The 27,498-nt window shown below is 43.1% G+C and overlaps 1 protein-coding gene and 1 long non-coding RNA gene across 3 annotated transcripts in view; one reads left to right on the top strand and one right to left on the bottom strand.

Moving 5' to 3' along the window:
* Positions 1–2,462, bottom strand: part of CRHR1 (corticotropin releasing hormone receptor 1) — a 103,283-nt gene extending 100,821 nt beyond the window's left edge. Inside the window, exon 1 of the mRNA XM_044005401.1 lies at positions 1,853–2,462. Within this exon, the coding sequence (XP_043861336.1) occupies positions 1,853–1,885 (33 nt within the window). The 5' untranslated portion in view covers positions 1,886–2,462. The remainder of the gene's footprint in view (positions 1–1,852) is intronic.
* LOC122756220 lies at positions 1,154–25,851 on the top strand. 2 transcript variants are annotated; one of them, XR_006356441.1, is made up of 3 exons: positions 1,154–1,867; positions 22,112–22,234; positions 25,751–25,851. It is a non-coding gene; the product is annotated as an uncharacterized LOC122756220 (long non-coding RNA). The 2 variants fall into 2 exon arrangements; XR_006356442.1 differs by having other exon boundaries at positions 25,734–25,824.
* Positions 25,852–27,498: the final 1,647 nt, after the last annotated feature.

Here is a 27,498-nt window from a genome sequence, read left to right as displayed (position 1 = left end):
AGTCTCATTACATTTTCCTATCCTTCTGGAATTCCACTGGCCAGCCAGATTGGTCTTCTTATTGTTCCTTACTCTAAGCTTTCTACCTTCTGTCCCTAGTACCTTTGCATCAACTACATCCTCCATGCCTGGGGTTTACTCCCTCCTCCCCTAATGACTCCTCTTCAAACCTCAATTCAAGTGTCACATTTAAGTTTTTTCCTGACCCTCCCCATTTTTCTAGTGCCTTCCCCTCTCCCAATCTATATATTTGGTATATAATTGTACCAAATACACATGTTGCCTCTCCCTCTCTCCATTCGGCCCCCCTCTCCCCCCAATACTGTAAGCTCCCTAGGCCAGGAACTGTACGACTTTTGTCTTGTGTCTCAAATGCAGTATAGCCCATAGTAGATGATAAATAAAAGTCTGTTTTTCAATTGATTGCCAAAGACCACACAGGTAGTGCAACCAGACTTAAACGTAGGTTTTTCTTCCGGATCCAAACCCAGCATTTTTCTCACTGCCTCAGTTAAAAGAAAGCTGTACTACAAGGGTTTGGGGGGGGGGGTTGGGGGAGTATGGTTTATTTCAGTTAAACTTATTTTTTAAACATTCTGTTACAGACACCTTGAATTCAACTGCTAGTTTTCAAAGGAGATGATTTGACTCATGAACCGCTTTGTGTATGTAGAGACACAAAAGACAAAACAAAGGTTCAACAATTCGAAAGGTAAAAAAAATATATATATATATATATATATATATCATATGTGTTATTTGGTATCATGTGACCACTCATTAATCACTTTTGAAAAACTCAGCATTTTCAACCTTCACACAGACACATAAAACAACCCCCCCCCAAAACACCCAACAACCGAGAAACAGTTAAAGTGATTTATCTGTGTGTGCATTGGAGACCAATACAAGTCTCACGAAAAATACATGCCCAGAATTCACTCATTTACAGGGCAGTAAAAATTTGCTATCCTTCCTCATTGAAGACTGCATCCTAGTTTGGGATGAGTGAGTGGTCTGTCTGCCACTGAACTTCTGCAGGCAAAAATTGGTGGGTTATTGGCGACTTTCCTAAACTCTAGGAGCTGAAATAGCTTCGCTAGACGCTAGACGCAAAACCGAGCGGCTTCTGACTCCCGGTGCCAAGGGAATAAATGGGCTCCACTCTCGGACCCGGCTCAAGCACGGCCCCGCCAGGAGGCTAGCCAGAGAAGAGGACCGAGCATCTGACACCTCATCTCCTCTGGGGAATATTGTTCTATTGATCAAAGGGCTCCGAGGAGCTGGAGAGATTTATCTCTATAGACATGCAGATTTCTGCAAAGGGAAGAGGAGCCACTGGGCGGCCTAAAAGGGGGGAAGGAGATGGTGGTTAAGGTGTTTAAGGAAAAAAACCAGGGGAGAACGTTACCTCCAAAGCACTGAACTATTGAAGCCCGACCAAGGCAGGATAGTGGGCGGGTGCGGGGGCAAGTAGAGGAGGGGGAAATGGAGACTCAACCCCCGATCTTGGAATCACCCGGGCACTCTGAAGCTTGAGGAAGGGATTCTTTGGCACTGCGGATTCCGGGAAGCGTTCTCCGAGCCCCAACCTGAGTCCTCCCCACCCGTTTCCCCGGAAAACCGTCGGTTCGTTCTGAAGAGTTTGGCTTCCCTCAGGGCCATTAAAGCCATCTTTCCAGCCTTGGTCGCTCCCCAACCAGTCCTGGCCCCGCACCCGGCTGGAGAGGGTCAATCCTGCGCCCCGGCTCCTCTACGCACACAGCTCCCCCTCTCCCCTGCTACCGCCGGGGCTGTTGGGGGGAGGGGTTGGAGCAAGTGGAGAGGTCCCTTTGCCCTCCCATTTTCTTACCTGGACGACCAAAAGGTGAGGGCGGCGTCCCATCCTTGGGGTTCTCCGAGGGCCCGGGACACCTGGGTTACTGGCACATCCCCAGAAGGGCACGGCCAAGCCCGGGCTAGGGAGCTTGCTTGCTAGCGAGCTGCGGGGGAAAGCTGGGGGTAGCGCGGCTGACAGGGGATGGAGGCAGCCCCAGTCTCCGAGAGTGGGAGCCCAGAGGAGTGGGGGGGGGGAGCGGGATAAAGAGCAGGAGGGGACCGCGGCTCTGGCAGGGGGCGAGCAGGGAGTGAGCAGGAGAGAGGAGAGAGCAGAGCGCCAGGTGCCCCTTTAGAAGGAAGCACTGCCCGCCCGGCTCCTCCGCTCTGTCCCTGGCGGGCAGCCCGCAGCCGGGTCACATCTGCTGCCAACAACCGGCTCCTTCTCCCGTCCGCCCCCAGCTCCGCTCCCCGTTCCCTCCGGCAGCGCCACCTCTCTTCTTCCTAAGCCGGGTCCCCACGGCCGCTTCCCGCCCAGTTCTTTAGGGAGGGCACTCGTCTAGCCTGTGCCTGGCAGCCAGGAGCCCCGCATCACCCCCGCCACCTCTTTCCTCCTCCTCCTTCTCCTTTTCCTCCTCCTCCTCCTTTTCCTCCTCCTCCTCCTTTTCCTCCTCCTCCTCCTCCTCCTCCTCCTCCCTGTCCTTTCTTGCCTCTTTCTCTCTCCTCCCCACCTCCTCCTCTCCTCTCCCTTTTTCCTCCTCTTTCCTTCCTCCTTCCCTCCCTCCTCCTCCCTCTGCCCCCTTTCCTTCTCCCTCCTCCCTCTCTCTCTCCCTGCTCGCGCTCCCCTCCTGTCCTTTCCCTCCTAGCGCTCCCCCCTCACCCCTCCACCCAGCCTGGCTAGTCGCTGACCCCTTTTCCCTGCCCCCCTCTCAGTTTGCAGCAGTCAGTTGAGCGCGGCTCCTGCACCGCCAGCTTCGGGGACCGCAGTCCGAGAAGAAGCTAGAGATTGGGACCGGGGCTAGAGTAGGGGGGAGGGGAGAGGAGGCGAAGAACCCCTCTTTCACTCGCTTCTTGGAAAGGCTGCGGAAGATTGAGACTTGCGGGACTCAGGGGGGAGATCCGGCGAGACATACTTATGGGACACGGAGTGGGTCTGATTGGAAGAACAGAGGCGAGAGGGCTGGGGTGGGCGATGGAAGGTGGCCCTCCGTCACCGCTCCCTGGGCACCCTGCTGGAGAGGGAGGGAAGGCTGGCAGTAGTTTTGGAAGCTCAGGATTGCGTTTGGGTGTTTCCCGACCCATCCCCCACAGCTCCTCCTCCGCTTCAACCCTTCCATCTCTCCTTTCTTTACCATTCTCGAAGAGGGTCCACAGCTCTAGGCCCGTGTGTGAGGGTATGAGCACTCCCTGCTCTTTCTAGCATCTACTCGTCATCCCTCCGGAGCCCTTCTATGTTTCGGAGACACTCCCCTCATTGACAGGACAACCCCCCAGCCCCTCCACCCAGACCCCAGCAGGAGGCTGTGCCGTTTTTTCCCTTGGCCAGTGAGGAAAGAAAGATATCAACACTAGAATCCAGGCTCCTTAGCCCTTGTTACTCATCCTTGCTGCCGCTGGGCAGGATGACCGTCTGTCTCCCCAGCCTCCAAATCACTAGATATAGCTTTGGTATACAAGACAGAACTTTGAGCTCACTTCCTGGGGCTAGAGATTTGGTTCCTGGATTCATCTTCAATTCTATTCGGCAAAAATTCGTTGAGCGTCTACCCTAGTGCAGATGCTGGAGAGAAGTACAAAGATGAATAAGATAGGTTCCCTATTCTTGGGAAGCTTACCATCTTGTAGGAGAGGTGACATGGGCAAGGATGTCCATTTTACAAGGCAAAATATGATGCTCCCTGAGAGAGGTATAGTGCTAAGGGAATAAAGAAAAAGGGAACATCACTTCTGGCTGGAGGAAGAGGGAAGGGAATCAGAGAAGGTTCCTTGTAGGAGGTGTCATTTTGGCTGGGCCTTGAAGGATTGATCTGAATATGGCAGGAGGAAATGGGGTGAGGGTGGGGAAGCAGTGGGGAGGAGGAAAAGGGAGAGTCATCCAGTAGCAGCATGTACAAAAGGTAAGGGGTATTACAATCTGAATCAAGCTTATACCTTGGCTTTCCTGAGTTTTCCTCCACCACTTCCTTCAAGACTCAACTCAAGGGAACTTTAAATGCACTGGGATTTAGTAGTTGTGTCAATTTCCAATTTCCCCAAACTGTTCCTTGTCACAAGGGATGGTTTACATGAGGCAAAGATGGTCTATATCTGGGGGGGGGGGAGATGATGTGAAAGGCATCAGTAAACCTTTTTTAAAAATCAATTTTTAATAAAAATATAATCCCAAATCACCTTCGAAATCAACCAAAGGTATTTATCATGTGCCAGGCTCTGCGCAAGATGCTAGGGGTATAAATTAAAAGAATGAAACAGTCAAGGAACTTGCATGCCAGCTGAGAAGACAGGAGGACAGTGAGGTGGTGCTGTAGTGCACAAGAATGCCAGGCCTGGAGTCAGGAAGACTCCTTTTCCTGAGTTCATATCTGGCCTCAGACACTTCCCAGTTATGTGACCCTGGGAAAGTCACTTCACCCTGTTTGCCTCAGTTTCCTCATCTGTCAAATGAGCTGGAGAAGGAAATGGCAAACCACTTCAGCATCTTTGTGCTAAGTTCCTTTTACAAATATCTACAGTATTACTTTACAAATACTTACAGTATTTAAAATATTTTAAATAACATTTGTAAATATTACCTCATCTTCACAAAAACCTTGCAAAGTAGATACTATTGTTGTTATCTTTATTTTACAGTTGAGAAAACTGAAACAAACATAAATTAAGTGATTTGCCCAGGGTTAAACAGCTAGTAAGTGTCTAGGGCTGGATCTGGACTTTGGCTGGATCTGGGGCTAGAGGAGAAAGACTTAAGGCAAGGTGACCAGTTTGAAGTTATACTAATCCAACTGAGAGATGTTGAGAACTTGACAGTTGTGTGAGAGAAGGGTTTGGATGGGAGTGATTTGTGTAGGTAGAAATGGTAAGATTTGGCAACTTTGTATACATAAGTTGAGAAAAGAATAAGGAGTCAATGATAATGCCAAGGTTACAAACCTTTGACGGTATTAGAGAAGTCTGGAAGAAAGGTGTGTTTGGGGGAAAGATAATGAGTTCTATTTTGGATTTGCTAAGATGGAACTGCCTTTGGGGACATCCAGTCTGAAATGTCCAACTGATGAAGCAGGACAGATGCTCAGGGGGATGACTGGGGCTAGATATGGGGATCTGTAAGTCATCAGTAAAGAGACAATCTTTAAAGCCATGGGAGCTAATGTGGTTACCAAGAGTGAGAATGCAGAAAGAGAAGAAGAGGGTAGACCCTTGAAGAACATCCACATTTATAGGATACGATATGGATGATGAACCATCAAAGGATAGTCAGACTAGCAGGAGGATGAAAAGAGGGAAGCATCATAAGAACAGGAAAGAGTATCCAGGAAGAGAGGGTATCAATAATGTCAAATGCAGCAAATGGGTTAAAAAGATGAAGACTAAAAAAAGACTAGGAAGAGTTGGCAACCTTGGAGGGAGCAATTTCAGTTGAGTGATGAGGTTAGGAGCCAGATGAACAAGGGTTGAAGAGCAACTGAGGAGACAGTAAGGGGAGGCTGTGAATGTAGACAACTTTTCCCAGGATTTTTGCAGAGAAATGGAGGAGATACATGGATGATAGCTTGAGCAATTGGTAAGGTCTAATGGAGGTTTCTCTTAAGAATTGAGAGATTTGACTATGCTTGAAAGAAGTAGAAATGGAACCAGTAGATTGAGAAAGGTTAAAGATGAAAAAGTTGGATAATGATTGAGATTGCAATATTCTAGAGAAAATGAGAAATGATGGGATCAAATCAGGTCTGTACAGGAACTAGTTCTTTTTTTCTTGGTAGTATTTTAATTTATTTTCCAATTACATGTAAAGATTGTTTTTAACATTCATTTTTGTAAGATTTTTGAGTTTCAAATTTTTCTTCCTCCCTCCCTCCCTTCCCTCCCCCCCTTCTCCAAGACGGCAAGAAATCAGCTATAGGTTTATATATATATATGTGTGTGTGTGTGTGTGTGTGTGTGTGTGTATGTGTGTGTGTGTAAATATATATGCACACATATTATCATGTTATATATATTTCCATATTAGTCATGTTGCAAAAGAAGAATCAGAACAAAAGGGAAAAACCACAAGAAAGAATAAAAAATAACAACAAATTAAGTGAAAATAGTGTACTTTGATCTGCATTCAGACTCTATAGTTCTTTTTCAGGATGTGGAGAGCATTTTCCATCATAAGTTTTTTGGAATGGCTTTGAATCATTGTATTGCTGAGAAGAGCTAAGTCTTTCACAGTTGATCATCACACAATGTTGCTGTTACTATGTACAATGTTCTTCTAGTTCTGCTCACTTCACTCAGCATCAGTTCATGTTAAATCTTTCCAGGTTTTTCTGAAATCTGCCTGCTCATCATTTCTTATAGCACAGTAGTATTCCATCACATTCATATACTCCAACTTGTTCAGCCATTCCCCAATTCATGGGCATCCCCTCAATTTCTAATTCTTTGCCACCACAAAGAGAGCTGCTATAAATATTTTTGTACATGTGGGTCCTTTTTCTTTTTCTATGATCTCTTTGGGATACAGACCTAGTAGTGGTATTGCTGGGTCAAAGGATATGCACAGTTTTATAGTCCTTTGGGCATAAGAAACTAGTTCTTACTGGCATCTAGGAGCCAATTATTAAAATTTCAGTATAAGTATTTACACCTCAGAAATTGCTGCGAATTGCCTAGATTTATTGTTTTGTTGGTTTCTAGACTTAAGAAAGCAATGGATAAAATCTTAATAATGCAGATTAAACCTAAAAGGGTGTCATGGGTACATATATGTTTTGGGGAGCCAGTTGTTAAACATTTACCAGCATACTCTTAAATCAAGAGCAAGGAGAAGAGTCATTTCATTATCAGAAATTGGGAAAGAGGAGAGACTGGGAGATGATATAAAGGTGTTTTGAGATGAAGAGAAGAGGAAAAGAGGGTGCTCAGGTCAAATGGCCTCAATATTCTTAGGAAAGCAAGAGGCAAGGGCACCTAGGTGGTGCAGTAGATAGAGCACTGGCCATGGAATCAGGAGGACTTGAATTCAAATCCAGCCTCAGATACTTACTAGCTGTGTAACCCTGGGGAAGTCACTTAACTCCTCTTGCCTTTAAACAAATTAAGTAAGAGGAAAAGTCCTCAGCTGAGAGAAAGGGAGTAGGGGTAAGAGTAAGTGTAAGAGGCTTGAAGAATATATTGGGCCAGGCCTAACTCAGGCTAGTCCAATGATTCAGGCTCAGGGTAGAATACAATGAAACACTCACAGACCATAAAATTCAGTAAAAATTACTTTAGCAATAACAAATGGTAAAAAGGACATAATTTGGGGGGTTAAAAAAGAATAATTCAGATTAAAGAGATACCCTCTTCTACCTCTGTATTCACCATAGAAACTATCCATGTAGGCCTTAATAGGCTAGGCCTTTTATGCCTTGGGTGGCAAGGAACCTAAGCTAATGATGACATTGAGAATAGTTTCCTAACCCCCCTGAAGGGAAACCAGACCAGACAACAAAAAAGAAGCAGTGATCCTACAAATCCCTTGCTGTCAAGGTCCCAAAAATTTTCTAGGAGATATTACATAAAATAACCTTATCATGTTATAACTAGCACTGGAAGAGAAGCTTAACACAAATAGTAAAAACACAAAACAATTCAATCTTCTTAAAGGTACAATTCATACAGTAGAGGTAATTTTGGGGGCAATTCAGAGTAGGTCTCCTGATGTAAAAACAACTCTGATGGCCAGTAGCAGCACAAGCAGCATCAAATCTACAGCAGATGATATCTTCTACACAATCACCAAGCCCCATCACAGGTCCTGGTCATCTGTGTCATAGAAGCTAAGAGGTCATAGGCCTCTTATGGGGCATGAGTTGTTTCTGAGATTCACAAGATATTGCTGTCCCCTTAGTGGGGGCTAGCCAACTAGCCCAAATCTAACCCCTCCTGGGAAACTCGGTGGGGAATGGTGATAAATTTTGGTTCCTTCAGAGACTTTTGCTGATCAGTTATTCTTGGTTCCTTCATCTTGGGATTCAAGATTACCATCAAGTCAGTTAAAATATCCCTTTCCTACTCTGTAAATTCCTATTCACCATGATTGCATTTACTACTATTTTTATTATTTTATGGGCTATAAGGGATTTATTTAGTGCTTGTGTCATGTAGTACCTCTGAGAATTATGTATATTTTTAGTGGTCCCATTCTGAATTCTCTTAGCTCTAAATTCTCCAATGAGTTCTTCAAATATTCCCGAGGAAAAATTATGGGAAGGATACTGAATGCCTCCCCACTGGTCCTGACTGGTTTCAGCCACAGGGATGGAGAGGAAAGGATTGGTGATATCACTAACTCTATAGCGCTTACCTGAGACCTGGGATACCCAATTTATCACATGGATAAAGTCAAGAATGGCCACAGAAATCAGCATAGCAATTTTATTCCTATCCTAATGATCTACTTTAAGTTGCCAAGTGCCATCTGGCTTCACCAGCCATACGGAGTTATTATAAGGGGAGTTTTTATAGCAAAATACTCCAACCTCCTTCATCTCCATTATGAGGGAGGAAATATCTTGCACTTCTCAAACCTGGGCCCCAGCATTACTTAATATTAACTATAGAGAATGGTTAGGGCAACTCCAAGGGTTTCCATTCTACTCACAATGATCCACGTAGAAGCTACCATAAAGATCCGTACAAGTACTGACTCCCCCAAACTAAAAATATTCATAAATCAACAAGTATTTATTTATTAAGGCTTTACTATGTGCCAAGCACTGTGCTGCCCATTAGACATCCTCCTTTATTAGCTACCACTACTGAGGCCACTTCCACTTGAGCAAAGATGCTCCTTTCCTTTGGCAGTTTTTCCCCTAAAACCTCTTATGAAAACTGGGGTATCCCTGTGGGTCCACTGAGGGTCCTTTAATATAATAGTAAGGTGTCTGCTGGCATCTAGAAGGCCTTAAAATTTATGATAACAACACCCCTCTGTTTTCTAAGCCATGGTGCCTCGGGCAAATAGCTTCCAATCCTGCTGTGGTCCTGGGGTTAGAATATCCTAAATCCCAGGGAAACCTTAGCCATCAACCCAGAGGAATTCATCTCATCGGTCCCTTAAATCTAGATGCAATGATTTGTGTTCCTTGAAAAGACCATGTAGAGGCAGCTAGGTGGAGCAGTGGATAGAGCACAGGCCCTGGATTCAGAAGGACCTGAGTTCAAATCCGGTCTCATACACTTAACACTTACTAGCTGTGTGACCCTGGGCAATTCACTTAACACCCCCCCCCCCCGAAAAAAAGAAAAGAACTCCCACGGTGAGAGACTGATCAAGTAGGGTAAAGGATTTCAGAGATATCCTGGATTTGGGCAGAGTAAAAGGACTCTTACTTCCTGGGTCCTTCATGTTTGAATACAGGGTGGTTTTTTTTTTGTTTTGGGGTTTTTTTTTTGGTGGGGCAATGAGGGTTAAGTGACTTCATCAAGGAATAAGACATAGAGGGAATTCATCTTTGTGGGCCAAGTATGCCAAACTCCCTGTAACATGGGACAAACAGCAGTCTCCATCTGGTTTAACTGGTTCACCTAATTTTACAGAAGGAAATACTCCATAATTCTCTAATTTGATGGAACTTCACCACTGACCAAAAACTCTCTGTTAGAAAAATTTAGCCATTAGAGAGTTATTCATTCTTCTAATGATTAATTAGCTTAATGTTTAAACTTCTCTTGTGACCTTCTTGGTTCTTTATAGGTGAAAGCCCAACCACCCTCTGACTGCCCTATATTGTAAGACAATCCTGGAAGGTAATCGACCCAGTATAATAATGGGATAGGTTTAAGGCTCTCGTCACACTTATCCTAGTTCCTAGTCTTCATTTCTGCTTTTCCCATATAGCCCAAATATCAGCAGGCTTTAACATATTCTCCAAGGAAACATCTCATCTGTAGCCAATCTGTAGCCCCCACCCCCATTTTCATTGTTCTTTTCATCCATACTGTGGCTAGTTCTAAAGATACATTCTTTAAAGATGAAAAACTCATTCATCTCTACTTCTAATTGTCCAATACAGAAGGACAAGTTATTCTTAATTTTCTTTCTGTCACCATTCCAGTTTTTCTAAAGTCACTAATAAGAGCCAAGGAATAGTTGATTTTGTTCTATTTTTACTTTCCCTGTCAAGTTGCTTAAGCATCCATCATGCTAACCCTATAAAGTGAAAGAGAGCCTCTTTCCTACCTCACTGAGAGGATTCCCCACATACTGCTAAGAACACCGAGACCACAAGATACCAGAGTCCTGTATCTTTTTCATCCAGTCACTTAAGGTTCTATTTCTTTTACATCACCCTCTCCCCACTTCAACAATGAATTTAACCACAAAGTGAATTTAATTGCAAACTGAAACAAATTTAACAAAGAATGACTTTAACTGTAAACAACCCATTAAATATTCTGGGTCAGTCCTAATTCAGGCCAGTATAGTGATTTAGGTTTAGGATTAGAATGCAATAAAACACTCGTGGACCATAAAATCTAGGCCAAAAAAGACTTTACTAATAACAAAGATAAAAGAATACAATTCCTATGGTTAAAAAAGATAGAAATTGCAGATTAAATGTTTACTCCATCTCCACATTCTGCATGACAACTGGCCACTCTAGTTTGGAAAGCTATTGCCACAGGGCAATGAGAAGTTCACTAAAATCTCTGAAGCAAACTTCCCATAGTATAGGTCTTTTATGCCTTAGCTAGCAAGGAAGCCTTTCCAATGGTGGTCTTGAGAACAGCCTCACAGCTCTCTTAAAGGGAAACCAGCCCCGCAGACATAGAACAAGGAAGGAAGAGAAAATTTGGAATAGCTTCCCTGGCTAATGAGATAGGGAATCAATTACAGAGGAATAGAAGGATTGCCTTGCTGTAGTGAGGGCTCAGTTGAAATTGAAAAACATGAATTTATAAGGCACAAAGTCAGCATGGTTGTGTGACTTCCTTCAACTCTAATCAGCAGCGTGTGAGTAAGAGTGGAGAGATGAATGGTGGGAGTTGTTTAGGACTGAAGTTTAGCAAAAGATGAATAGTGATAGGACAAGGTTGGGGGCTGGAGGAAGGGTGAGGGATTCAGGAGTATAAGTCAGTGTGGAGCATAATTAACTAACCCTAGAGTCACAATTCTCCAGGAAGTTCTACTAGGTCAATCCATATTGCTGCCTTCAAGGTTTTTACATCAATGTGGGTAACCTGGTATGTTGGCGATAGCATCAGATTTGGAGTACAAAGACCTGGGTTCAAATCCCAACTTGGATACTACCTATGGTTTTGAACAAGTAACCTCCTCTCCTCTAAGCCTCCATTTATCCCTCTGTATGAGGTGTTTGGGCTCAGTGCTCTCTGAGGTGTCTTCATGTTCTGAATCCTATGAAAGAGGATACAGAACTCAATTCCAATACTTCAAATTAGCCAAGATTCATCAATGTCGACACTCCTAGCTGTGCAGATTGTGTGGCTACTCCTAGCTATTTTCTTAGTGGACAGTTTTCATGAATTACCCCCAAAAAGTCATTTGGCATCCAATCCTCTCATGGTGAACTTCTTGGCACTTCTCTAATCTAATCTTTTTTTTTAAATTAATAAAGTATTTTATTTTTTTCACATTACATGTAAAGATAGTTCTCAACTTTTGTTTATACAAGCTTTCCAATTTCAGATTTTTCTCCCTCCCTCCCCTCCCTCCCCCTTCCCCTAGACAGCAGGTAATCTGATATAGGTTATATATATATATACACACACATAATAACATTAAACATATTTCTGCATTAGTCATATTATAAGAGAAAAATCAGAGCAATGACGAAAAACCTCAAAATAGAAAAACATCAGCACCAAAAACAAAAGAAATAGTATGGTTCATTCAGCATCTACTCCACAGTTCTTTTTTTTCTCCTGGATTTGGAGATCTTCTATCACGAGTTCCCTGGAACTCTTCTGTACCATTGCATTGGTGAGAAGAATATAGTCCATCACAGTAGATCAACACTCAATGTTGATGATACTGTGTACAATGTTCTTCTGGTTCTACTCATCTCACTCATCATCAGCCCACGCAAGACCCTCCAGGTTTCTCTGAACTCCTCCTGCTCATCGTTTCTTACAGCACAATAGTATTCCATTGTATTCATATACCACAACTTGTCCAGCCTCTAATCTAATCTTTGGGCATACACAGTCATAACACTAATTGACATTTACGTAGCATTTTAAAGGCTATGAAGCACTTTGCAGATACATTGGGGTCATCAAAGGAATGCTCTCCATCTGCTTTATGGAGTTGAACATGTGCCAAGGCTACTTCTTGTTTCTCATGTGCTCTGGATGGAGCATTTTCCATGGAGTTGAATATGTATCCTTTCCCTCTTTGATGGCCCCACAATAGGGTCATCAGTGCCAGAACAAACCAGAACCAGAACCAGAACCAAAACCAAACCCTAAACTAGCAATTTAAGGAACCAACAAGGGTTTGTTGCATTTCCAGCAGGGGAGCCCCACTCCCACTCTCTGAAGGATCCCCTGATTGAACAGAGTCTGTTGCTATTCCTGCTAGTAACAGGAACAACTCTTCTTCAGGTTAACTATCTCTTGTGATCCCACCATAGTAGATGGGCTCATCCTTGCTGTTTTGGCAGTAAGGAAGACAGCAGGCAGGGTTGAGGTTGCAATACAAACAGGGTCAGGGGCAAGATAGAGGACAAAAATGAAGTTGCTTTAGTTTTTCTTGGCTACCCACAACACATGTTCTCGGTCATTGCTGAAGGGTATAGCTGATTCTTTGAATCCCATGATGGAGGGAGCATGCCAAAAAGGATTGGCCACAGTGCAGGAAGAACTGCTGACAATTGTCTTTACAAGGAAAGATCATTTCCACTGTATCTCTCTCTCTCTCTCTCTCTCTCTCTCTCTCTCTCTCTCTCTCTCTCTCTCTCTCTCTCTCTCTCTCTCTCTCCCTCTCTTCCCTTCTCTCGAGCATGTTGGGACTCATGCAGCCTTTCCCCGAAACTTCCATTAAGGCAAGGCGGAGGGGACCTCAATACTTTGTACATTGAATCGAGAAGGGAATGTGCTAATCTCTTTTGGAGAGGCTCTAGATATGAACCAAACTGGAGTTTTAAGAGGTTTTTTTCTCCCCAGAGCTTTGAGTTAGAGTCATAATAAACCAGAGAGTAGGAGAAGAGCTTGATCTACTCTTTTTACATAATAAACATTTTTATTTATTTAAAGTTTTGAGTTCCAAATTTTATCCCTCCTTCCCTCCCTCCCTTCCCCCCTCCATGAGGTGGTAAACAATCAGATATAGGTTATACATATGCAATTTTATAAAACACTACCCTATTCTGATCTACTCTTTTAAAGGTCAGGGTCCCCAAGGACAAAATCAGGTCCCTGAGCCAAGAACTGGGCTTCTTGGGGGGGGGGGAATCCCCCTTCCCCATCCCCTACTCCCTATCATGAGTTGGCTTGCTTTGAGATTAATCTCAACTGATCCTCATAGCAACCCTCTGTAAAGAGGGAGTCCCAGCATGGCTTTTATATGTTTCTAAGAAATCCAAATGCAGGAGCATCAGGGAGGCAGAGAGGGAAAGCCCAGTGTTCAAAGTAAAAGTGCCCTGCTACCAGTGAGACTTGTGGGTCTTAAAGAGGGCCAGAGGCTTCAGAACTTGGGGACGATGACCCTTGACCAAGATCATACAGGAAGTGTCCCAACCAGGCCAAGAATCCAGGTCTTTTGATGGTTGATTCTTGTATTATTTCTGCTATACAAAAGTTCAATCCTGGGTCCAATCCTGGGAACATGCACAGGTGACCTTCAGGGATGTGTGGTGAGTCTGTTTCTAGAAGGTCACAGTGATGTGAAAGATCACTTCAGATGCCTAGGTATTCAACTGATTGCTCCCTGTTCATGTGAGGGGGAAAAGGCCTTTTGGTTGGGTGATAAGTCAGAACTTGGTGTGTATATAAAAGGAACACTAACTAGGGGGCAGGTACATGATGTAGTGGATAGAGTACTGGGCTTGGAGTAAGGAAGACTCATCTTCCTGAGCTCAAATATACTATGGAGGTATATAACATATACATGTAGAAGGAGATAAAAGTACAACATAGGGGCAGTTAGGTGGCACAGTGAATATGCCCCTGGAATCAAGAAGACCTGAGTTCAAATACAGCATTAGACACTTACTAGATGTGTGACCCTGGGCAAGTCATTTCACCCTGTTTGCCTCAGTTTCCTTATCTGTAAAATAAGCTGGAGAAGGAAATGGCAAACCACTCCACTATCTCTGCCAAGAAAACCCCAAATGTGGTCCCAAAGAGATGTGATTGAAATGACTAAAAACCTAGCCAAATTTAGCCCTCTCTTCCCTGATATCAGGCAAGTCCAGAACTATCTAAGAATACCTAGTTCTGGCTCAGTAACAAATCAAGAGACTTTTCCTTTACCCCACCAGTAAGTAGACAAGTAACAGAGAACATGAAGCATTCCTCCATTCCATATCATGAATTTCCCCAAACAGGCTTACCAAGTGTCCAGCTGGGTTTCCTGTACATGCTCCCAGGAATGGATCCCATATATGCATAATACACACACGTACACACACACATACATGTACACATACATGTGTGCATTTCCCCATATATACATATAGGTATATATTCATTCATGCATGCATACTTCTGTTTATGAGACACCTGTGTTTGCCCAGGAAAATGGGTATGGTACCTCTCTCTTACTTGTGGAGAATCCAGACAGGATGAATGTCCACTCCTCCCCCAATTCCCCACACGTCAGCTCATGCTGAAGCAGAGGTAATGTCATCCATCCCTTCAAAGGGTAAAAGCTTCTTCCCAAATCTGTATCTGCTGCCATCATCGATCACACCAGACAAGGATTTAGCAGCCACTTGGTTTTTTGTTGTTGTTTGTAATCAGACATAATACATGAAAATATAAGGGGATAAAATCTGACTTGGAATATATGTGATAAGAACTAGCTCTGACTGCTTTTGGCTGGGAGGAAGGAACATAGACTTTTCTTTCTTTTTCTGTTGATTCCTACCCAAAATAAGGGAGAGGAAGAGTGAGGCATATAGTAAATATCCCATACTTTCTAATTACCACCCTCCAGCAATGGTAGCCAATGAAATTCTCAGAGGAAGTGGGACAGGCAATTCACATCCAGAGAGCAAATTCTCTTAACCCTGCCTGCTATTCTTTTCGTGTGGCATCCAATATAGAAGACAAGCTCTCATTTTTCTGGCTTCTTTCTTCCACAAGTGCCAGAGAATTAAATTCAAAAAGATGTTACCACGGTAGTGAACTCTAGGACAGAGTCTATCTGGCCATTTCCAGAATCTGCCATCTTTTATGACAATGCTTTCCAGGAACAAGCCTGTGAGTCAAGGAGTTACACGAGGCTATGTGTATGTAGCAGTGAATTCAAGTGAATTCAGCAAATGTTTTTCTGTGAGGAAACAGAACCCTGGGAAGTGGGGAAGACAAATATTATTATCCCATTTTACAGGTGAGTAAACTGAGGCTCAAAAAAGCTCAGGGACTGGCCAAGATTATACAGGTGGTAGAACCAGAACTGAAGCCCAGATCTTCTGACTTCAAATTCTGTGCTCTTTCTACCACACTAGGCTCAAAGTTGAAGAGCTTACAATGGAACCCAGATTTTTTGATCTCCAAATGCAGGGGTCTTCCCTAACTTCCTCTCGGGGCATGGGCCCTGTTTTCTACTTTTTTTGTATCTCTCTTACTGTTTAGCACAGAATAAAGTACACAGAAGGTTCTCAATAAATGCTTATTGTATGCAATTGAATATGAATCTGGAACCCTAATTCCAGATTCAAGCAAAGAATCTCTGATTGGCTGAATGGATGGCTAAATAGATGAGTGAATGACTGGATGGATGAATAAATAGATGGATGAATGAGTGGATGGATGGATGGATGGATGGATGGATGGATGGATGGATGGATGGATGGATGGATGGAAGGAAGGAAGGATGGATAGATGGATAGATGGATGGATGGATGGATGAATGAATGAGCGGTTGGATGGATGGATAGATGAATGAATGGTTGGATGAACAACCCCCTAAAAACTCTGATAGAGTTGCCAATGTGACAGAATCCTCCTTGACACATCAGCTGATATAGTCACAGAAGGCCCAGAATGTAATCACAAAGTATAAAGGATGTCTAAGAAGTTTCCTTATGACCCCACAATAATATGTAAGTTCCTTAATCAGCTCAATATAAGGCCTTGGATGAAGGCAACAGAAACCACATAGGAAATATTTTGTGATTGGCTGAGAGAATTAGTCCTTCCCTTTAGGCTTTTATGTATGTATGTATGTGTGTGTATGTATATATATGTATGTATGTATATATGTGTGTATGTATGTATGTGTGTATGTATGTATGTATGTATATATATATATGAGAAGCAAGCCATCCAGAAGTGGATGAATTCTAGTATGAGTTGGAGAGTGGGAAGCAGTTGTGGAGAAGACCCCTTTGCCTATGTCAGAGGCTAGTAAGGTGGGAAGAGGATATTCTCTCCTCTCCTCCTTTCCATCCTCATTGACCATGTTGTCAGAGCTACTGGACAGTTACAAGTCAGAAGCCAAAATACACACCTGGGGACAGACACAGATATGGAGAGTGAATCACCTATTGGAGGAGGCAGATTCAAAGCGTGTGACTGCTTGAAGCAGAGAAGTGAGCCAGCTATGGACACAAGAAAAGAGTAGATCCAAAGTGTGTGAGGACTCAACAAAGAGAAGAAGGACTCTCAGGGCCTGAAACACCTGGAGTTGTGAGTTATCTTTTGCCATAGTATATATTCTCCCTTCTCTTGCCCCCAGTAGAACTCTTCTCTGTAACAAAGTAGTATGATTAGGCAGAGGCAGTTCGGTGGTACAGTGGATAGAGAGATGGGCCTGGAGTCAGAAAGACCTGAGTTCAAATCCAGCCTCAGATACTTACTAGCTGTGTGACCCTGGGCAAGTCACTTAACCCTGTTTGCCTCAGTTTTCTCATCTGTAAATTAAGCTGGAGAAAGAAGTGACAAACCACTCCAGTATCTTTGCCAAAAAAAAACCCAAATGGGATCACAGAATTGGGCATAACCAATAGACTAAACAACAACAACAACAGTTAGGCAAAACAAACCAACCAATTGGCCATATTTGACCATATATGCCTCATCCTATACCTCTAGTTCCTGAACTCTCTGTCCAGCAGAGGTAGATAAGCCTCATCATCACTCCAGTGGGGACAAGTTCAGTTACTGTAGGGATGAGGTGTCTTTCAGTGTTGTTTTTATTTATATTATTTTGGCCATTACATAAACTCTTCTTTTGAGTCTGCTTACTTTACTTTGTATCAGTTCAAAGAGGCCTTCACAAATTTCTTATAGCATAATAATATTCCAGTATGCTCATATCCCATGACTTGTTCTGTCATTACCCACTTGGTGCTGCCCACCCTTTTTTAGACTCTCTCTGAGACCTTAGACCTAGACCCCTGACCAAGCTTCAGCTTTACCACCTTTCTGTTATACCATCCTCAAACTGTTGAACCCTCCTAATAGGACTTCAAGAGACCATGCCCTGGAGGAAGTAAACTGGTCAGCTTCGGAAAACCTACCCTGGGGTTGTGTGATCCTGATTGCTGAGAGCCCACAACATCTAGCTGGGCCCATAACCCTTTCTCCCAGAGGACACACTGGAAATTCACAGCACAGGCCAGCAGTTAAGGGATGCTGATCCCAAAGAATCCCCAAAGCCTATCTTCTCCTTATCTAACTCCAACTTGACTCTGGGGTGCTGGGGAGTGGTAGAAAGGGAACAAACATTTATTAAGTGCCAAATTTATTAATGTGCTAAACCCTATGCTAAATATTTTACAAATATCATCTCATTTGATCCTCATGACAATTTTAGGGAGTATTTGTTATTATTATCCCCATTTTGCAGTTGAGGAACCAGAGACACACAGAAGTGCACTGGTACAGGGACTTTTTTTTTTTTTTTAGTGAGGCAATTGGGGTTAAGTGACTTGCCCAGGGTCACACAGCTAGTAAGTGTTAAGTGTCTGAGGCAGGATTTGAACTCAGGGACTCCTGACTCCAGGGCTGGTACTCTATCCACTGCGCCACCTAGCTGCCTAGCCTAGAGGGACTTTTAATATAACTCCTGTCTGGGGAGTTCCCTACACAGATGAAATCACAGGTACCAATGTGCAACGTGGTACTAAATGGTGGTTTTATAAACACAAAACCAAAATACTTACCAGACTTCAAAGAAGTCCCTATGATTTCATTTTATCTTCTCAATAGCCCTATGAAATATTACATTAAAAAGGTTATCATTCCCATTTCACTGATGAAGAAACTGAGGTTCATAGAGGATAATGGTTTGCTCATGGTTACATAGTTAGAAACGCAAGATGTGCAAATTTAGAGACATCTCCACTCCAAATGTGCATGTGGGCTATTTGTGCCCAACCTGTGATAGAACCTTCCAAGATGATATTATTTTAATCAGCCACAGTTGGATACACTGTACCTTGATCCCAACTTGGTGATGTTATTTTGTTCTTCTTTGAGCATGAAGAACAACCAACCAACCAACCAACCAACCAACCAACATAGTTAATATCAGAGGAAGGATTTGAACCCAGGTCTCTCCTGATTCCAAGTCTAACATTCTTTCCACTAAACAAGATCCCATAATGAGTTAGTGGCAGAGACAGAGTTAGAGTGGTGTATCAACTCCCTCCATATTCCGGGCTCTCTCTGTGCTGTCTCCTTGCTAGGGGCCACCTTGGTCTCTGCTGCCCAGGCCAACTCCTCCTACTTCATACAGCTACCATGCCCACTGAGGCCACTGCTCTAGCCATCAAGAGTCTGATGATACCCACTGCCTGGGTTTTCTGGAACAGGTTCAGGCCTGGCTCATTGGCTTCTTTCAGCTGCCATCTGGCCAAACTCATGTGGCTGAGCTGGAAGGGGTCCAGTTACTCCCAGGCACACAATAGGGGAGAGGAGCACTGACCAGAGCTGCTCATCAGCTTATTAGCAATAAAAGAAAACCCTTTGACTACCCCTCTCTGCTCCCTCCTCCCCCTGCACACTCACACTCCCCACCAGATGTTTGATAAGGCTGACTGGCTTTGGGTCCACTTTCTTTTCATTTCATTAAGACACCACCGCTTAAGATGCTACCTGAGGGTGGGAAGATGGCGTAGTAGAAATTGACTACTGGAATTGTAGGGGAGGCTGGGTGGTGCAGTGGATAGAGTGCTGGGCCTGGAGTGAGGAAGACTCATTTTCAAAATTCTTCATTTAAATCTGGTCTCAAACGCTTACTAACTGTATGACTCTGGGCAAGTCACTTAACCCCATTGGCCTCAGTTTCCTTATCTGTAAAAAGAGCCAGAAAGGGGCTCCAGTATCTCTGCCAAGAAGACCCCAAATGGGGGCATGGCTGAAATGAATGAAGAAAAACTGGAATTGTATTCAGAGGAAGAGGAATGGGGTTTATATCTGAGCTGGGGAAAGTCATTTCAACTCTCTTGTCCTCAGTTTTTCTTACGTGTAAATGAATGGATTGGATTACGTGATCTTCTAAAAACCCTTCAACTAGGATTTCATGGGTCAGCCCCAGAGGCAGTGTGGTACAGTGTAGAGGACATCTGAGTTCAGACCCTAGTTCTGATACATTCTAGTTGTTTAACCTCAGACAAATCATTTTACCTAACGTTCCTCAGTTTTCTCATCTGTAAAATGGGTTCCCTGAAACAGGCTTAGTCCTGGCTCATTGGCTCCTTTCAGCTGCCAGCTGGCCAGACTCATGGTTAAGCTGGAGGAGGTCCAGTTACTCTTAGGCACACAATAAGGGAGAGGAGCACTGACTGGAGCTGCCTGTCAGCTCATTAGCAATGAGGGAAAACCTCTTGACTGAGGAGTTATGATACTTGTATGACTGCAAAATCGTCCCATTTTACAGATGAAGTACAAGGAAAATACTTTGTAAATCTTAAGGCACTACACAAATGTGCTGATTAATTCACTATCTATGCTAATCATCTCCCATCTAAACTCCAGTGATAGAATGGAAAAAGAACACTGGTTTGGAAGAAAATAACCAGGGTTCCAATCCCACCTCTGCTATTTCCTGTTTGTATGACCTTGGACAAGTTGCTAAACTTTCCTGGGCCTCAGTTTCCCCACCTATAAGACAAAGGAGTTGATCTAAATGGCTTCTAAGATCTCTTCAAACTCCAAGTCTAGGAGGGCATTTATGGTCTTCGATCAGTTTGCTGCCTATATCCTCTTCAGGCTGATCCTCTCGCTATTCCTTATCCCAGTCCCTTGGTTTTAGCCATGCCAGACTCTTTACTATTCCCTGTATATTCCCCTCTTACCTGTGGCTCCAAGAAGCTGGAGCAGGTGCAGTGACCACACCCTGACAAAACTGTCTTGGCAAACATGCTAAACTAGGCTGAGGGTAAGCAAATGGCCCAAGCATCTAAAGACTTCCCCCAGCAGAATAGGTGGGTGAGAACAATTTGTACCAATGGCCATGAAGGTAGCCGAGGCAGGTGCTGAGGATCACTTAGAGCTTGTTGTTTGTCCTTTGTTTCCAAAGAGGACCATGACATTGAATGATGTCATGACTCACTGAATTGAAGTGAGGTAGGGCTGTGCAAGGTCACCACCCTCACTCTCTCCTCCAGAGCCATCTGGGTCCAATGACACACATGAGGACGACTGGAGATGTTTAGCTCTCGATGTTTAACTTAGTCAGACACCAGTGTCGTCCACTGCACCCTGGTCCATTTCCAGTCATCTTGACTTTTGTCCTGACATTGGACTTCAATGACTCTGGAAGAAAGAGTAAGGCGGACAACTTTGTACAATTCTGCTTCACTTAAATCTAATTCATGTGCAATTCAAGACATCACCCTGTGATAGAGAAAGAGAATTGTTTTCTTTTTCTTTTCTTTTGTTTGTTTTTTAGGCAACTGGGGTTGATTGACTTGGTCAGGGTTACAGAGCTTGCATTTGAATTCAGATCCTCCTGACTCCCGGACAAGTGCTCTATCCACTGTACAACTTAGCTGCACCTGATCCTATAATTTTAAATGAGATATATGTCAAACACTTTACAAACAATTAGTAAATTACAAACTTTTAATTCCTATTCCAGCTTTTTGTTTGCTTGTTTTTGGTTTTTTTGCAGGGCAATGAGGTTTAAGTGACTTGCCCAGGGTCACTCAGCTAGTAAGTGTCAAGTGTCTGAGGCTGGATTTGAACTCAGGTTCTCCTGAATCCAGGGCTGGTGCTTTATCTACTGTACCACCTAGCTGCCTCGCCCCAGTTTTTTTTTTTTTAATGGTATGGCTTTTTATTTCTTCCACAACAGAAAACGTGCAAGATGGAAAGAACTCACCAGATCCCATGAATAAATATAGAAATCATCTTGTTTCAACCTTTATCTAATACAGAAATTCCTTCTACAGCATCTTTAACAAATGGTTGAATGTCCTGTGCTTCGATACCTTAAGTGACAGGTTGCTGCTGGGTCACCACCTAACAAAGGAACCTACAGCTTCCATTGTTGCATGGTTCTAGTTATTTGGAAAGTCCTTTAAATTGTACCAAAATTTGTCTCTTTGCAACTTCTACCCACTGGTTCAAATTCTGTATTCTGGGGTCATCGAGATGACTTCTTCCTTCTTCTACTTGATAAATATCTGAAAACTGAAATCATAGAATCGTAGGTTCAGAGCCAGAATCAACTTTTCAGGCCATCTGATGCACCCTTCCCCCCTTAATTTTACAGATGAGGAAACTGAGGCCAGAGAAGTTAAACACTTTCTACAAGGTCACGCAGGTTGGAAGTGGCAGAGCCAGGCCTTCTGATTCTCAATCAGAACTCATTCCAGCCGTATTGTGCTGCCTCCGAAATCATTCCCTTTCCCTCTGCTCCCCCCACCCCCTCCAAGTCTTCTCCTTCTCTGTTCTCTATTAATCACAGGGCTGTGGCCTGATTGTCCACGTGCACCTCAGTGTTCTCCTCGGTAACTGTGAGTGACAGCCCGCCTGTGAAGATCGTAGGGGTTTCGGAGCCCACTCCCTGTGAAGGCAGCTCTGGATGAGTGTGAGTGGGGATGGGGGGGAGGGGAAGCCTGAACGCTAAACATGGATTGCTGGCATCCCTGAGCAGTGCTGCCTGTGATATTAACTCAGCAGAGCCGTGTCAAAATTACTCATTTCTGCTGCTCAGCCATCTCTCATCTCCTCCTTTGTACAGAAATGCCAGTTCTTCCCGACCTCCCCCTGCCACTTCATAGGAGAAGACAGGAATGGAGAGACCTAAATAAGATTGAGTTATATTCTCCATGGAACTTGTCCAGATTGCCAATGAGCTGGAGGCTGACGACAAACACACTTAGCTAAACAGATTCACAGCCCAGGAATGGGACAGTATTCAAAGCCTTTCCAGATTGGTAGGCTCTGTCATAGTTTGTACCATTTTCATAGTCTTGGGGAACTCGGGTCACCTCTGTGACCTGATGAGCCATTGGAATCAGACTCCAGCAGGGGGAATTCATTCATACTAAAGCAGAAATGACTGATGAAGCTTACAGACATCTCTCTCCAGAGAGTTTTTGTTTTAACACAAGTAAAGAACCCATAAGCCAAAGAAAGTTGAATAGGACCCCCAAGGTCATCTCATCTAGTTTCATAGTATAATGGGGTAGCCGAAAAAAAAGATACTCTCTTGTCCAACTCCTTCATTTTCTCATGTGAGGAGACTGGGGTCCAGGGAAGTAAAATGACTTGTCAACAAGAAAATTCAATTTAATCTAGATTTATTAACAGGCTACTATGTTAAAAACCCTATATTAGGTCCTGAAGATACTAAAGATGAAATCAGATACAACCTGTCCCCCTAGAACAGGGGTTAATGAACTTGTTTTGAAATATATATGTATATATATGTGTGTGTGTGTGTGTGTGTATGTATATATAATATATATTTGATAACTATGTTTCAACATAATTGGTTTCCTTTGTAATCCTATTTATTTTATTTAATGAAATTAAAGCATGATTGTGATAATCACACGATTCTGCCAAAGGGATCTATGATACACAAGAGGCTAAAGATGCCTGCCCTAGAAGCAGGTGGATAAAATACTTAGTCATAAGAGAATGTATAGAATGGTGAGGGAGCACATGAAACTGTGCCCTACAAGTATTGGTTGAAAGAATTAGGAGTTATCCGCTTGAAGACAAAAAAAAAAAGACTTTGGGTGAGACAGTAGGATAGGATAGCAGCTTTCAAGTATTTAAAGGATTATACTGTGTTTAAGGAGTTAAATTGACTTTGTTTGATCCCAGAGGGCAGAGCTAGGAGCACAAGTCACAGACAGGTAGAATTTGGTGTGATAAAAGGCAAAGAAAGGTTTTGTCATTTAGAACTGTCCTAATGGAATGAGTTGCCTGGAAAGGTAATGAGTTCCTCATCACTGGGGGTGTTTAAACAATCATTTGTTAGGGATGTTTTGATGGAGGCTAAAATAAAGGGCCCCTGAGGTCCCTTCCAACTCTTAGAATCTGCAATTCTTTATCTCTAATAGGAATCAGAGGAAAGTAAGTTCCCAGGGAGCTTCCCAACAGTATGAGGTATTTGAGGAGAGAGAGAACATTCATACCCAGGCATATCAAAGAAAGGGTCACTGCTGGTGAGAGACTGAAATAAACCTGGGGCTCAGACTCTCAACCCAAGTGATATTTCTACTATATCCTAATAATGATTATATAATAGTGGAGCATCAGGTACCAGACCAACAGTCTACTTACTTACATGGTCAGCCCTGATTATGGCTTGCTCCAACTAAATCCCTTCTTCCCCCTCCCTCTCAAACCAAAGCCTTTCTCCATCCATTCCTTCTCCCTTCCCATTGCTTGTCAGCTACATTTGGAGTTGAGATTAATCCTCTAAACTCTTCTTCCCCAGTAGGGCAAAGCCTGGGGATGATAAAACTACCCCTGCCCCAGGTGCCAGTATACAGCTGATACAGAGAGAGGAAGGTGAATACATGGCTCATACACCAACTATTTTTAGTAGGAGAAATCGGTTGCCAGGGACATTAAGCTAATTCCATCCCCATATATCAAGGAGGCGACAGCCGAACTGTTTTCAGGGTCTAATTGAGGGGATTTATGGTAAAATACAACTTGTCAGAGGCAAATCAGAGGAAAAAAGGAAGCAAAGGCCTAGGGCTCAATCTTTTTGTGAAGAGGAATTTGAGAAGGTTCTCTGGCTTGCTAAGTGAAAGGGAAGAGGAGCAGAGAGAGGGGAGGGGGGAGAACGGAGGTAGTGGAAATCGGTGGGGATGCAAAAACAGGACTCCATGATCCCATAGACATCTCAAATCTGCCTTGAAGAGAATGGGGAAAGTTGGTCCCATTCTAGGTAACTGGGAATTGAGAACAGGGATGGAGCACAAGCAGGAATAAAGGGATGGTTCCATAGGGGAAAGTTAAAGGGACTGAAGTTGTTGAGATTTCAGAAAAGAAGAAGACTCAGGCATGATTGTGTTAATGTCATGTTACCAAAGGATTGACTCTTGGGAATTTTTGATGGATTTGTTTCATGAAGTAAGTTATGACAAGAATGGTGGGACTAATCCAAAGGGAAGAAACTTTATGATTGGATAGCAGCACAGTGCTGGATCTATTAGTATTTAATGAATACCTTTTCTCTATACCTTGGGACTAAAAAAATGAGAGTGAATAAAGATGGATTTGAAATCAGGGACTATGTTCAAATCTTGACTATTATTTTCTCCCTGTAAGAACCTGGGCAAGACTTTTCCTCTTCGCCTCCATTTCCTTGTCTATAATATGAAAAGGTTAGATTTCCTGAACTTTATGCCTAAGAGAGGCAGGGTAGCATAATGGATAGGAAGCTGATATCAGAGCTAGGAAACTCTAGATTCAGGTCTTGACTGATACCTCTGTCTGTGTGACCCTGGATGAGACACTTCACCTCTTAGTAGGCAATTCTCTAAAGCTATAGAGATGGTGCTCACCTGCATTGGTAGAGGGAGGTAGTTTTCTCACCTGGGAGCTCTCTATACCAAAAAAAAAAAAAATTACAGATCGAGTCCCTATATCTATGGAATTACATCACAAGTTCAGAGCCAGAATTGGCCTTGGAGGACATCTTCCCAGTCTCCTCATTTAAAAAAAAAAAAAAAGGAAACTGACGCCCAGAGAGGTTTCCCAGGTTACATGATTGCAGAAGCAGAATTTGAACCCTGAACCTATTTCTGACTTCAAATCCAGCACATGTTTCAGTATACCATATTGCCTTGGAAGATGAAATATGAAGCAGTGGGGCTTGAAAATAAAAGAGATTTCCATCATCCTTAGGGAAGAATGTGGAATCCTGGTTCCTACACCTGCTAACTGGATGACTGTGGACAAGTCACTACTTCATCTTTTTTATGCCTATTTATTTATCTGAAAAAATGGGCATAAGAATACTTTGACTACCGACTTCACAGGTTTGTCATGAAGAAAACATTTTATAAATGTTAAAGTGCCTAGAGAAATATGAATTGTTGTTAATCTGTTGTTAACAGGGCACTGTTCACCATAGGTCATCGGGAGTTGTACCGTTTCTATACCTGGAGAGTTGCCAGAAGAGAATGAAGGAAGATTGATAAAAGGCAGAACTGAAATAACAGCCACTCAGACAGGTAGGTAATTTCCTTATTATCAACCCCACTTTACAAAAGGGAAACTGAGCTTCAGAGAAGATAAGTGATTTGCCCATGGCCACAAAGCAGGATATCTACCCAGGTCTTTCTGACTCTTGAGTCCAGTATTATATACAATATCTCAAAAAGAATTAGGAGGGGCAGCTAGGTGGTGCAGTGGATAGAGCACCGGCCCTGGATTCAGGAGGACCTGAATTCAAATCCAGCCTCAGACACTTTATACATTTACTAGCTATGTGACCCTGGACAAGTCACTTAACCCCAATTGCCACACACACACACACACACACACACACACACACACACATACACACACACAAAGAATTAGGAAAACCAGTTTCATTCATGGACTACTAGATTTGATAATAATAACAACAACTGCTGGCGTTTATATGGTACTTTAAAGTTTGCAAAGTGCTTTACATACATTATCTCATTTTCTATTCCCAACAACACTATCCAATAGATCCTATTATGATCCCTACTTTACAGATGAGGAAACTGAGGCTCAAGGGCTAACTGTCTTCAGAGTAACATTGCTAGTCTGTGTCTGAGATGGGATTTAAACTCAGGTCTTTCTTACTCAATATACACATCTTCAGTGGGGAGGAGCATGGAGTGGCGTTGGTCAACAATGAAATATAGACCCCTTCTACAATCCTTTACAATTCAATTCAGCATATTTATTAAGCATCTGCTAAGGGCAAAAGCATTGGGGCTACGAAGACAAAAGAACACTTCAAGGAACTTCCTCGCTTCCTCACTTCAAGGAACATAATCTCCAGTTGTTTGCTTGCTCCAGCCTGCATGCTCATTTATCTTCTTTTCTTCTCTTATGCACTTGTTCATATATTTGAATGCCTGCACTTGCCAAAGGAAAGCAAAATTAAAAACACCAGACTAAACCAACATCCTTCCCCATGGCAGGTAGATATCCTTCCTAGAAAAGATTTCCTTCCCCTTGTGCTTGGAATCATTGGGTTAGAAGGGACACAGTTTATCCAATCTTAACCCCTGTCCCTAGGTTAGGTGGCACCTCACTATCTGCCAAAGATACCAGTCTACATTTTACAGTTTCTCCATACTGTTCCCAGCTAATGATTTTGGAGCTTGTTGCTTGCTTAGACAAATGCAAATGACCTTCAGGTTTGATATAATGTAGAGAATCAATGGGTTTCTGGTCAATTTTAACTCCCTGAAGAATACAGAGTGGTTTGGGAAAGAGCCTATGGGTAGATGCACATCTATGGATAGCATAAATCTTTTAAATATGTACAAAGTTTTATGTTTCAAAGACCTCAGTTTCATAAGCATTATCTTATTTGTGTTGCCAATAAGTCTGTGAGCTAAGTAGGGAAAACATATCCCTATTTACAGATGAAGAAACTAAGGCCCAGTGAGTGAAGTTAATTTTTCCCAAGTTTTAGAGTAAGTTGGTGGCAAAACCTGGATTAGAAAACAGTTCTCAGTGGTCCAATGGAAAGAGTGATGAAGTGATGAACTTGGAATCATCCGAGTTCCTGAGTCTGAATCTCCCATTCCATGATTTGCTATTTTGGACAACCCATTTATCTCTCTGGACCTCCCTTCCTTATCTTTAAAAGGAGAGGGTTGGATTACATGATGT

This window comes from Dromiciops gliroides, chromosome 4 (genome assembly GCF_019393635.1).
Source record: "Dromiciops gliroides isolate mDroGli1 chromosome 4, mDroGli1.pri, whole genome shotgun sequence".
NCBI lineage: Eukaryota > Metazoa > Chordata > Mammalia > Microbiotheria > Microbiotheriidae > Dromiciops > Dromiciops gliroides.
Note: the sequence above shows the minus strand (reverse complement) of the source record. Positions and strands in the feature narration are given on the sequence as shown.